We start from the raw sequence: 13,198 nt of genomic DNA, 5'->3' as shown, positions 1-13,198 counted from the left end.
TGATACATTTTTAAAAAGAAGTCACTGAATTGGGCAACCGTGAGGTTTATGGTGACTTTGGAAAGAAGAGTCTGAAACAAGACAGGTGATACCAGAATTAAAACTGTAAAACATCCCATTATATTTCTAAATTGTACTTTCAAGTTTGCAGACTACTGTCACCTGGATGGGACCCTCTGCCTGTCCCATTGGGAGGCACGTCGCCATTTTTGAGACGAGGCCACACGCTGGGTGAGGCTAGATTTGGGGATGGTAGATTTGTGTGCGAACTATACTGTACTGGTAACTGCATCTGCTCAAAAGACCGTAAACTCTGTGAGAAGTGAATCCTACCTTTAAAAATTCCACAGATCTCCCCACGAGTAGATAGCAGATGCTCAATGAATAATCTTTGAGTTTATTATCCTCAATGATTTGTATATAGAACTAAAGGGAGAACCTTTGAGATGATCACCCCACTCCCTTTATCAGATCCATTAGAAAGGGGGGCAGGCACAGCGGGTGAAGGGACCTGAAGGAGGTAACAGAGCGTTTAGGGGTGGAGTGAGGACTCATTTTTCCTCACTCCCAGTCCAGTGCTCTTTCCCCACCCTTACAAGTATCTCTTCTTGTTCTTAACTTTGTCTCAGAATTCAACGACTGTTTAAACAATTTTTAATAGCAATATGAAACTGAAAAAATCTGGCAAAGGAGCATTTAACATCTCTGGAGATTATTGGCTGGAAAAGAGAGTCACTGCTTAAATTAGACAAAAACATTTAGAAAGTAAAGTATCATAATGAGAAAACTCAAATATGAAACTGGGGGTGCCAATTTTCGGAACATCAAAATGCTGTAACTGAAAGAAATGTTTTGTTTGTTTGTCTTGGCTTTGTCTGCTTTTAGGAGCCTGCGTTTTCAGTCACTAACAGTTAATTACCAACGACGTGCTGAGCAGGCTCACCGCCTCCAAGCACTCAAGGAAACCTCAGGAAATCCGACAGCTATGCAGCTCCAGCTAGTTCCTTCTGTGGAATCAGGACTCATTCACAAACACTTCAAACTAAAACCTACACTGAAAATCAGTATGATTTCAGGTAAATCAGAGACTTCCTCACCAGGAAAGAGTGAGTAAATCTAGCCCAAGAAGCCTTCTTCCTATTGCTACCTTGTTGATTAAACCACACAGCTGGCCAGTCAGCTTTTGGGGAGTACCATGCCCACTTTAGGCAAGAAACAGTGTCAAGGACAGCAAGAGAAAGACAAATCGTGATCCTGGTGACAATTTACACAATGGGTCCCACAGTTTAAAAGTACGAGGAATCTTCTTTCATTTAAAATGTTAAGGATGGACTTCCCTGGTGGCTCAGTGACTAAGAATCCGCCTGCCAATGGCAGGAGACACGGGTTTCATCCCTGATCTGGGAAGATCCCACGTGCCGTAGAGCAACTAAGCCCATTTGCTAGAACTACTGAGCCTGTGCTCAAGAGCCTGGGAGCTGCCACCACCGAGCCCACGTGCTGCAAGGACCAAAGTCCACGCGCCCTAGAGCCTGTGCTCTGCAACCAGAGAAGCCACCACAGTGAGAAACCCGCAAATAGAGAGCAGCCCCCCGTGCACCAACGAAGACCCAGAACAGCCAAAAATAAACTAACTATAAAGCGTCAAGGGTTGTACCTGCCTCCACATCCCAGGACAATGCATATAACCATATGGGCTCATGGATTATCAGGCCTCCACAGCCACGGACTCCAGACTGGATAGTCCTGCCTGCCATGGAAAAGAGAGGCTGAGCAAGGCCGCCAGGACATTTCAGAGCTGGAGTTCGTGGCCTTCGGTGGCACAGACTCCTTCAAGGATCTGAGGGAAGCCAGGGACCGCTCTTTCCCAGAAACACGCGTGTGTGTGTCCAGTCAGTGGTTCTGGAGACGGCTTCACAACTCAGAGTAGAGACTTCTTCTTACAAGTTTTTGAGGAGTATGAAAAGCCCAAGGGTGGTCAGAAGTACGACTGAGGAAAGAATGGGAGACATGGCAGCCGTGAGTCTCCACCAAGGTGAGCCCCTCACCCCAGTTACATAAGCAAGGGAGTGAAAAAATCGGTATTATCCTAGGAAAACTGCAGGAAGTTTTCCTTTCTACAGGCAAGCAAGGAAGGAAAGCATGGAACAACCAGGACACAGCCCAGTAAGAGGAGTCTAGGCAGCTCTGGTCTGGAGGGTGCGTCCCTGGGCTGGGGACGTGTGGCCCCAGTGGGACACCGAGGAAGCAGCAGGCCAGTGAGCCGGTACAAAGGGCAGAATCCACAGAAATGAGAGAGAGATAAAGACTCCACGCTTAGAAACAGACAGGAGATCCAGAGCAGACGGTAGTGGTGCCTTCTCTTTGACTAGGTTGAGTCTGAAGTGTCAAGATGCCTTTCAGATGCTTAAAAGTCATCAATATTGAGAGAAAGACTGGCGCTAGTTTCATCTGCTCGAGTAAAAGGTGGTGAGAAAAGTGTGAAATGGAGAGGGAGCCGCATGGACGTGCCAAGAGGAAAGACATGCTGCTGGTGGTGCTCGTGCGGGTGATCCACAGCGGCAGGTGAAGAAACCGGGAGGCTGGCTGCGTGCAGACAGAAACAGCGCAGCAGCGAGTGCGCAGTCACGGAACGAAATAAATCAAAACCACAGGGAGACACTGCATCACACCCACCAGGATGGCTGTATTTAAACCACATACACACACACACTGTATTTAAACCACACACACACTCCAAAACAAACAAACAAAAAACCTCCAGAAAATAACCCGTGTTGGTGAGAATGCAGAGAACTGAAACCTGTGTGCACGTAAATTCTTAGGAATGTAAAAACGTGGAAAAAAGTACAGGGGTTCCTCCAAAACTTAAACAGAATCACCATACGACCCAAACCCAGCAGTTCCACTTCTGGGCACACACCGCAAAGAACGGAAAGCAGGTGCCCATATCAACATTCACAGCACCTCTATTCACAATAGACAAAAGGGGAAAACAACCCAACTGGCCATCAACAGATGAATGGATTAACAAAAGGTAGTATATACATGCACCGGAGTAGTATTCAGCCTTAAAATAAGGAGAGAATTCTGATACCTGCTTCCACATGGATAAACCCCAAAGACATCATAATCAGTGAAATAGGCCAGTCATGAAAGGACAAATACTGTGCAATGCCACTTACATAAGATACCTAGGGTAGTCAAATTCTAGAGCCAAAAAAACAGAACGGTGATTGCCAGGGACTGGGGGCAGGGGAAACGAAGAGTTACTGTTTATCGAGTACAGAGCTTTGGTTTGCAAAGACGAAAAAGTTCTGGACAGTGGTGATACAACAGCTGCACGACAATGTGAACGTACTTAATGCCACTGAGCTGTACACTCAAGTGTGGTCAATGTTATGTATTTCCTTACAACAACAGAGTGGGTGTGCGGCAGTTCCAAGAAGCGAGCGTGTTTAGAGAAAAGCTGTCGGGCAGCCCACAGCTGGAGGCAGCGCTGGTAATCTGGGCCAGATGCTACCAATCGTGGTCAGTGCCATTAACCAGAGGACAGAGTCCTCAGACACGAGTGTGGAAAGAATGTCAAAAGGGGCATCAGCGTTTTCGACCACATCCTGTACACAGTGACAGCAGCCCCAAGCAGATCATGCTCACGTGTGACAAGTACTGCGCTGAGTATACACAAGCAAGCCATTTAAGAGGCAGAAACTGGATTACAAAACCTCTCTCCCTCCTCCCGCCTGGTTTCAGAAACACCGGTGTGACCGATACATTTGCCCTCGTCTCAGGTCTGTTTTTCAACAGCTCCACTGTTTCTCACTCATACAATGAGATAACTTAAAGGCCACACACCCCGCGTGGCTCCACTGGGATGTTTTCAGAGCGCTTGCTACAGGCCAGAGGAAATGCCAGGCCCTGATCATACTTACGGTAACACATCTCTTCTCACGGTAGTCTCCTTTCCAAAAGGTGACCGCTAAGACCCAGGTTTCTACATTACTGGGTGACAGACTGTTCTCTGTACCACTGACACTCTTTTTAGCCATCTTGAGCCTAGGCTTAGCAGGAAATCTGATTGCCAGCAGAATTAGGAGATGGACCAGAAACGACAGTGTTGAGACTGCTAATAATTTGAGATTAAGAAGAAAACAAAGGAAACAATAAGGCCCTTTATCCAGGTGCTGCTCTATGGAATCTCTGAACTAATACCAAAATACAAGACTGGCAACTGATTAAATGGGTAGGAGGAGTAGATCAAAATGATTCTGAAATTTTGTTTAGCAAGCAGTTGGAAATGAGACTGTGCCATTAAATATCCACATCTTTTGGAGGAATAAGCCACCCAAAACCACTTTCTGGCTCTGACTCCATTTGTGATTCTTTAGCTAAAAAACAAACTCTGTCCACGTTGTATCTCCACGACAGTCAGACTGTGGACATTACAGGCTCCGAGCATCCAAAGTTCTGGTGAGTTACAGTGCATACGGAACATGGGATGGGAGAAGTTGATGCAAAAAAAATGCTGACCATCCTGGTAGTTTTTCACGCCTTTCATGAAGCCTCGGGTCCCTTGGAATGATCTAAACCACACCTAAACTGTGTTCCCATCAGTCAGAAAATAGAGCCGTGCGTATTTTCAGTGGAGAGGGAACTGCCTTGTTTTGGGCAGTGTTTCTGCTACTGTTTATATTCGAACATCCTAATAACACAGCTCATGGTTACACCCAGCCTTCCCAGCCACTGCCTGTATTTACTTCCTTTGCCAATGTCTCAGGAGACGTAGCTGGAGTTACAAGGCTGAACAAAAGGAAGCAGAAACCCCACCATCCGGACAGGGGAGCCAACACTTGAGTCAAAAGTCTTTTCAGGGAATCAGACTGTAACTGAGCAGACAGGCAGAGCTGCCTTCAGTCGTCTTTTGCCTCCTAATGTCTTTTGTTTGAAGCGGCATGGAAGTGTCTTTGAGCAAGTAGACTTGTTAAAGGATGTGTATTTCCTGGAAGATGACGCTGGGCTTACAGACAAACTACTCCTGCGCTGATGAGGCCAGGTGGCCTGCCTGAACATCACGGATGGGAGGGGGTCGTCGTCCTCTGTACAAACTGTCACTCAGTGTCCACAAAACAGGGCTGCAAACCTTTTCACCATTCATCTGCTACTCTGACTTACTAGTTACAAAGTATGCTGTCAGTAAATCATCAGTAACAGGAAGAATCATGTTGTTACTAGTGGGCAATATTTTTGCAAGTACCCAAAGTAATAAAACTAGTGAAACAGAAATGGTCCCTGGGTTAAAGTCAGTAGCTGATCTAGGATTCTGACTTCTTTGTCTTTGGCATGCTAGTTTTGCAGCAAGTTCCTGACACTTGGTGTGATGTCCTCCTGTGTTAAGAACAGTCTCTTAATGTGATCATGAGTTAGCTACTGAACTGTGTTAAGACAAAGGCTCCTTTCACCAACTTGTGTAGGCTTTAGAGGGACTTCCCCGGTGGTCCAGTGGTTAAGAGTCCACCTTCCAATGTAAGGGACTCGGGTTCGATCCCTCGTCAGGGAACTAAGATTCCCACATGCCGAGGGGCAACTACGGCACCACAACCACTGAGCAGACCTGCTGCAAATGACAGAGCCTGTGTGCCACAGCTAGAGAATCCCACACAAGCAAATGAAGAGCTCTCTTCCTGCAATGAGGGCCCTGTGCGACCCCCAAACAAAAATACACAGATCTAGGCTTTTGAAAGGTGCTGAGGAAAATGGGCCTATTGATACCAAAGGGTGTCTGCCAATGATTCAGATTCTTCCGTATCCCATTCTGCACATGATTCATAGTTACTAGCCATTTACCTACCATAAGCAGCCAGAAGTCACCCAGGCACGGGGGGATACTGTGAGGAGTGACACGTATGTATGTGTGTACTGGGACAGCGGAGCCAAGAACACTATTAACCTACTTTGCTGCTAAGTCGCATCAGTCGTGTCCGACTCTGTGCGACCCCATGGACGGCAGCCCACCAGGCTCCCCCGTCCCTGGGATTCTCCAGGCAAGAACACTGGACTGGGTTGCCATTTCCTTCTCCAACGCATGAAAGTGAAACATGAAAGTGAAGTCGCTCAGTCGTGTCTGACTCTTAGCGACCCCATGGACTGCAGCCCACCAGGCTCCTCCATCCATGGGATTTTCCAGGCAAGAGTACTGGAGTGGGGTGCCATTGCCTTCTCCGATTAACCTACTTTACTATTAGAAAAAAAAATTCAAGAAGAAGGTAAGATTTCAGTATGTATTGGGTTTGATGATGGGAAGCAACGGCTGATGTGAGGATAAAGACCAGTGTACCCAGCCTTGGGAAAAATCCCAAGGGAAGGCTTTGATGCAGAAGAGCTTCCATGAAAGTCACTGAACAGAACTGACGAAGGGAACGAGTCAGAATGCAAAGTCTCAGAAAGGAGGGGCACATAACAGACGATAGGATTTTCAAGTTAATTCACAGTGAATTATTCGGATGCCAGTGGGAAGGAATGGAGCTGTAAACGTTATGACACCAGAAGGACAGGGTCATGGTCCGGATTTTGTGATGACTATCCCAACTCATCTCTCTGTTCTTTACCCCAGCCATCCCAGCGCATTAAGCACAGTTCACATACCATGACGTGTTATGAACCCATACTTACAAATCTTAACAGATGAACTCATTCAACTAACAAAACTTACTGAGCATTTAACACAAATTAGGGACACTGTTTTGAGTGCTTAGACATAATGAATAGATTAAAAAAATTACAAACTCCTCGGTATATTAAAAAAAAAAAAAAAAAAATCTTCCACCGAAAAGGGAAGTGAGAACATAGCACATGGTCACTTGGGAACTTAAGTAGCTCACACATTCAATATAATACACCTTTAAAAACACTGATTTAAAAAACAAATTCAAAATGGAAAGAAGTGAGGAGGCCACTGCTGAATGAATTAAAAAAAAAAAAAATTGTGGGGGAAAGGCTGCTAACAATGGTAGATTCATATCTGAATTCAAAGTGCTGTAGAAAGAATCCCCACACTGGGAAAGAAGTGAATGACATCAACTTTTCATACTGAAAAAGTGGTAGCAGTTAAAACTTTAAAATATACATATAGATACAGATACACACATTCATGAAATAAAAGTGTTGGCCAACTCAAAGAAGAAGTCTAGGGGACTAAGAAAGAACATGAGCTTTGAAAAGAATCACGTCTGGGGTTGCATCCTATTACCTAGGATGAGCTGTGAGAAAATTACCGACTATCCGAAAATGTTTTTCCCCATAAGATGAAACAAATACTAGGGATGTAAAGGTTAAGTGCCTGCCCACTGGAGACCACAAAGCCATTCCATCACGCCAGGCCTACCATAATGGCAGCCTGAGTGACTCCCACGTGCCAGAACGATCTTTTAAAAACATAAGTTGAGAAGTAACATACCCAAGCAAAGCAAACCCCTCCCGATGGCAGTCAAGGCCTGGCTCTTCCAGGCCCGGCCTGCTCAGCTTTCTCCCATCACCTCGGCCTCCCCCATCCTTCCCCGTCCCAGGACCTCCCCAATCCTTTCCAGAACGCCTTCCCTAGGTGCAGCGGCTGGCATCTTCTAATTCTCTGGACACCAGTTTTTCAAATGCCAGAACCTCAGAATGATCTCCTACCTGAAATGTCTCCCCATCGTGTGCACTTCTTACAGTGCACACTGTTTATATCCATCAAGTCACTTACAGTAATGTGTACTTTTTGTTTCTCCGTCTGTTGCCTGTCTTTAAGCAATATGGAGACTTTGAAGACCCATGTGCCCCTTGGACCGAGCACCATGCCCAACACTGAACAAATCATTAATACTGTTTTTGTGTAGATCTCTCAGTGATGTGACCTTCTCTGTCTTCAAAGCAAAGAATCAGCACCAAAGCTGCCCATCTCATCTCAACCTAGAAATAGCGTATTTTCAGGACTTTTTGTGCTTCCTTATTTGTAATAAATGCCTGCTTTCTGAGAAGTGAAGTTTCTTCTACTGAAACTCTTTGGTTATGTAAAGGTTGTATGGTGCAAAAAAAGAAAAAAGAATACAAATACAGGCACATCCAAAAAAAAAAAAAAAGAGCGAGAGAGAAAAAAATTACATCCTTTATGAGCTGTGGCCTTGTGCGGAGAAAAAACCCAAAACATCACATCACTCAAGTCTTTCACGTTCCTCAGCCAGGCTCAGGAGACGCCTCAAACTCTTCCTAGGAAAAGGAGTCTGGGGTGGGAGTTCAGGGACCACTGCTGCCTGACCAATCCTCTCAGATCAAGTAACGTATATAAAAGCATTCTGTTAAAACTGTAGAACAGCATCTGTGAAGGCAGTAAGCCTGTGCTGAGTTAGCTCCACTACTAAGGGCTCTCATGCCTGGGAGAGTGGAGAGTATTACGTATTTCAGCACGGTTTTAAATGCACCACATTCCTGTGACACTAAGACTGAGATTTTCTATCCTCCCTCCCCTCTTTCCCTTTTTTCCCCAGACAGGGAACATCATAAAGCATGCAAAGCGCTCAGTCATGTCTGACTCTGTGTGACCCATAGACTGTAGCCCGCCAGGCTCCTCTGTCCATGGGATTTTCCAGGCAAGACCACTGGAGTGGGTTACCATTTCCTTCTCCAGAGGATCTTCCCGACCCAGGGATTGAACACTCGTCTTTTACATCTCCTACACTGGCAGGCAGGCTAGCGCCACCTGGGAAGCCCAATGTCATAAAGAGTCAAGCTCGTAAAGGTCCTAACAACTAGACTCTTCTAAACAGAGGAGGACAGAAACAACAAAAACAAAAACATCACTGTCACTTCATAGCGGAGCTCACATTTCAGAGGAACTAACATGAATAAGATCTTGGATCAAGTTCAAAATGCCAAGTTGCCCACTGCTCTGAGCCTCGGCCTGGCAAGTCAGAGCACCAGATGATGGAGATTATGGCGGACAGACGGCAGTTCCCCACGATCGCAACCCCTCCACCCAGCCCCTCATCGGTGTCCCAAAGGGTGGTCTCAGTTCACTGGCATCTGTGTCTAGCTTTCTGAGCCATGCTTGGCCTCAATGGATGAGTGGAAAAAACGAGGGAGTCTCAAGTAATAAACTGAACTGGTCAATCAATGCGAAAGCACCCCTACCTCCCTGCCCGGGACAATACATTCCTCCTGTGCCTGCACTCCCCTGGTTCCACACCCTCATCAGCTCAGGTACTGAGGTTCTCTGGCAACCCTGAAGCACTTGGTTGGTTTCCAGTTTCCCCTGCCTTTGCCAGAAAATGGCTAAACTTCCAAAAAGTGCTCCCTGAGTCGTCCAACATTCCCAGACTCCCACCTTATGGCTGGAGGAGTTCTTACTAATTTTAGACTCAAGGATGCCTTCTGTGAGCAATTAGCTGGCCAGAGGCCCCGCCCCCATCCTGCTGAGACAGCCAGCATCACTAACGGGAGAAAACAAACACAGCAATTAACAGTCAGAGGCGAGACCTGTAAAGCAGTCAAACCAAGCCAAAACGGCCACTGTGCCACTTTGATAAACAGACTGAGTGGAGATCTTTCCAAAGGAAATAAGTACTATCTTCCCCCCAAGAGTTGTGAGAGAAAAAAAAAGAACAGAAAGAGAAGAGAAAAAAAAAAAAAAAAACTCAGGCAAAAGACAGACTGGGAGACAGAGGCAGACGGGGAGAGACCGACAGATAATGATGCCTCTACAGATGGGGCCTGGGGTGGGGACGCTGGGGACAGACCTCTCTGGAAAAAAGCAACTGACGGTGAAGTGCTCCACCTGCGATTTACAAGAGTAGGAGGTTCTCTTGAGCAGAAGAACCCACTTTAAAGCAAGTAAAATGACGCTGACACCTAAGTGACTCGATGATTTTTAAGTCCCCATTGTTGCTGGTCAGATATTCTGCTGCTGCTGCTAAGCTGCTACAGTCGTGTCCGACTCTGTGCGACCCCATAGACGGCAGCCCACAAGGCTCCCCCATCCCTGGGATTCTCTAGGCAAGAACACTGGAGTGGGATATTCTGCTAGGAACCTTAAAATCACCAACCCAACTCCACAATCCCCACTGTACACACACACACACACACACACACGCCTCTCAGCTCTTCTCCCAGTACAGGGTGGCCAGGGCCCCAGCTACTGGATTCAGAGGCAGGAGGCAGCTGCGGGAGGCCCTTACCTTCAGCAGCACCACATCCACGGTCCTGTCCACCTTGGAGATGTCACACAGGCTGTAGCGCCTCTTGTGCCGCTCATACATTTTGTCCAAACGCAGCAGAGAGGACACGAGATGCAGGGGCGGGACCCACCGTAACCTGGGGGGTCGGGGTGCTCCCGCAAGCCCCCAGGTCTGAACCTCTCGCGGGGAGCCGGAGGGGGTTTCTGCCGTCCGGACTCCTCTATGAAGAAAACCTCGAGGGGGTCAAACCACACAGGACCCCAAGTCCCTCACCGGACGGAGAACTTCCTGGCAGTGCCTGAGCCCCGGGGTGATGCACGCCCAACTCACAGTATCCACAGTAATCGCCCCTGGATGCTATACTTTAGTCAGATCTCGACGGAGAGAGAAGCACAGACTGTTTCCATCACGGGCGATAACTCCAGGAGAAAAATGAAGGCTTAACGGGCTACGCATGCCGGCCGACGCACGTGGCGGGGAACAGCCCAGAGCAGGCGAGAAAAAATCCAGTATGTGCCTTGTCGGGAAAAGACAAGCAGAGAAGAAGGGAAGACAGCTCTACTTTGCAGGGATGGCAGGACAAAATTTTCTCATGAAAACCTCTTCTTGCTTAAAAAACAAAAGCAAGGAAAAGCAGTATTTCCTTCACAGGGAAAAAAAAAAGCAAGCAAACTGAAATTCTGAGATTCTGTTCAGAGAAGGAGTCTCTGGTCAGCCTCTTGCTCGCCAGGCAGCAGGGCTTGGTTCTGATTTCAGCTGAAAAGTCTAATGACAGCGGAGTGAAAGCAGGAAGGAAAAAAAAAAGAGCCCACTCCTCCCCCCCATGCTCCCTCCCTTCTGGGGCGCGGGCCCCTCTTCCCTCCCTCCCTCAGGAACGTCACGACTGGCCCTTTCGGCTCAGCACCAGCAGCCTTCGAGGCTTGAAAACCTAAAGGCAGTGCTGGGAACATGATTCATCCCCAGACGAAGAGGAGAAAAACAAAGCTTCCTTTTCCAGCCGGCTTCCTCCTCCTCCTCCTCTCCCGCTGCTTCCTATGAAACAGGCTCTGTAGAGCCCCCCCAGCCGCTGCCCCGGGTGAGGTCGGGGCGGCGTGGGGATGGGGGGGGGGCGGGCATCCTGCACACCGCAGGCGAGCACGACACGCTTCTCTGTCCCCCAAAGTCAGGGAAGTGGCCACTGCCCCGGGCGCACGCTGCAGCACCCTGCCAGGCGCAAACCAGTGATTTAACGTGAGAAAAATGCTAGCCTGAGCCTTCAGGGACATGTCTCCAGGACCCACAAGGGCTTACGGAAGTGGCCGGCAAGGCTTAGAGATCAAGAGGGCAGTTAGGTTTTTCTTTTTTTTTTGTCAGAGAGGAAGGGAGTGATGGGGTGGGTGGGAGGGAGGGGTGCTTTTAGACCAGTGATGAGGAGAGGAGGAGAAGGGACCGGTGCACGGGCATGCGTGTCAGCCGCACTGGCGGGGCCAAGGGGAGCCCCTGGAGGGCCTTCTCCCCTTCTCGCGACCGAGCCCGCGGGGGCTCTGTCACTCCCCACGCCCACCCTCTGGCCCCACCCTAGCCACGATCATCAGAGGCGGACCTGCCCCAGAACTCATCTCGCTGGTGTCAGAAATGATCTGGATGGGAAAGGAGGAGAAAGAACTGGGGAGGACACGGGCGGGTGGGGGTGGCAGGGAGTGGAGATGGAAAAACTGAAAGGATGTTCTCCTTCTAGGAGAGTCAGGCTGCTGACGTTTCCCTCAAGGGGCCACAGGCGGAGTCCTTGGCTTGGCCCTGCCAGTGTGGGTGAGGGGGCTCCAACGCCACAAGCAAAAGGAGAAGAGATTTAATACCGAAATTTCCATCAGTATCTAACAGAGCTGATGGAGAGGCTTTCCAGGAGCAATAAAAGAGGCAGAGATGGGCTGGTGACTCACCATGCCCTCTGGCCAGGCCGTCAAGTGGCTGACCAGCTCAAAGGAGAGCGAGGCAGCAAACCCCACTAGGACGCACCTCCCTGCTCCCCCGGACACGCGGCAGCTGTGGCTCAACCAGCTCAAAGCCTGCAGCCCGTCCATCCCAGTCTCATCCACGGGGTGGGGCAGACGGGCCCTCCCCTTGCCCATACGCCCACAGAGAGCATCGCGCTGTGACGCTACCAACGTGGACAGTGAACCAGATGTTGCTTTTCATGAGTGACAATGGAAAACAGATGATTGGAGAGAGAGTAGAAAGCTGTAAATAAAATTCTAACTCGGGCTTACCCAAAGGGTGGGAACCTGGCCGGCGACTTACGACGACTTTGAAAACTATGTGGTCTAGGATACGAATGGAAAGATCCTTTAGGTTTTGGTGCAGGGGAAAATGGATGGTTTATTATCTTTCCTGTACGAACTTTCACCAAACTGTCACTCAGAACTCTCCCTCCTCCCCACAGAAAGACGGAGCCGCCTCCCCTCTGTCCTCAACATGGTTTATTCCCCACTGCCGCTCCCTTCTGTTTTAATTAGAATCAAATGTTTCCTGCTTCCAAGGTTCCCAGGCTTCTCCCTAGGGATCATAGATGCTTTAATCACCATAAAGCCTTTCTATTCCCAGTCTCGTCTAACTACTGACTTCAATGCAGATAATCTACTGATTGAACAGATACTCTGCATTCTGTTATCTGCATGTATGCTGCCTTGCAACAAAGGCAAACAAGAGAAACAAACAACAAAATCTCTGCCCTCAAGAAATTTAAAAGAAATCTGTTTCACAGTGATACAACTGTTTGAAATGGCTCAGGTTACCGTTTTGAGACAGTTTAATTTTTTTTTTTAATTTCTGCTGAGATGCTGGCTTTGCGCTACAGGCTGGAAATTGAGACTTCCTAGCTGCTTGGTACACATAAACATGTTAAGAGGATTTGGAACTGTAATTGCGTATTCTGTTCCTTCTTGGAGAACAAATCCTCTGGGCAGGGAACACATGCCCTGGGTGGGGAACACGAGCCTGCTTTGCTGTCCCTCTGG

General features: G+C 48.2%; 1 protein-coding gene across 14 annotated transcripts in view; it reads right to left on the bottom strand.

Moving 5' to 3' along the window:
- AKAP13 (A kinase (PRKA) anchor protein 13) overlaps positions 1-13,198 on the bottom strand; it is a 322,135-nt gene that overhangs the window by 102,947 nt on the left and 205,990 nt on the right. The window contains exon 1 of one of the 14 annotated variants that reach the window (XM_010832174.1): positions 10,206-11,568. The exons of the other annotated variants lie outside the window; for them this stretch is intronic. Within the exon in view, the coding sequence (XP_010830476.1) occupies positions 10,206-10,286 (81 nt within the window). The 5' untranslated portion in view covers positions 10,287-11,568. Of the gene's footprint in view, positions 1-10,205; positions 11,569-13,198 lie in introns of those variants that run through there. 14 annotated transcript variants of the gene reach the window in all.

The sequence above is a fragment of the Bison bison genome, unplaced genomic scaffold, assembly GCF_000754665.1.
Source record: "Bison bison bison isolate TAMUID 2011002044 unplaced genomic scaffold, Bison_UMD1.0 scf7180017860443, whole genome shotgun sequence".
NCBI lineage: Eukaryota > Metazoa > Chordata > Mammalia > Artiodactyla > Bovidae > Bison > Bison bison.
The sequence above is the reverse complement of the archived record's forward strand: the minus strand, read 5'-3'. Positions and strand labels throughout refer to the sequence as shown.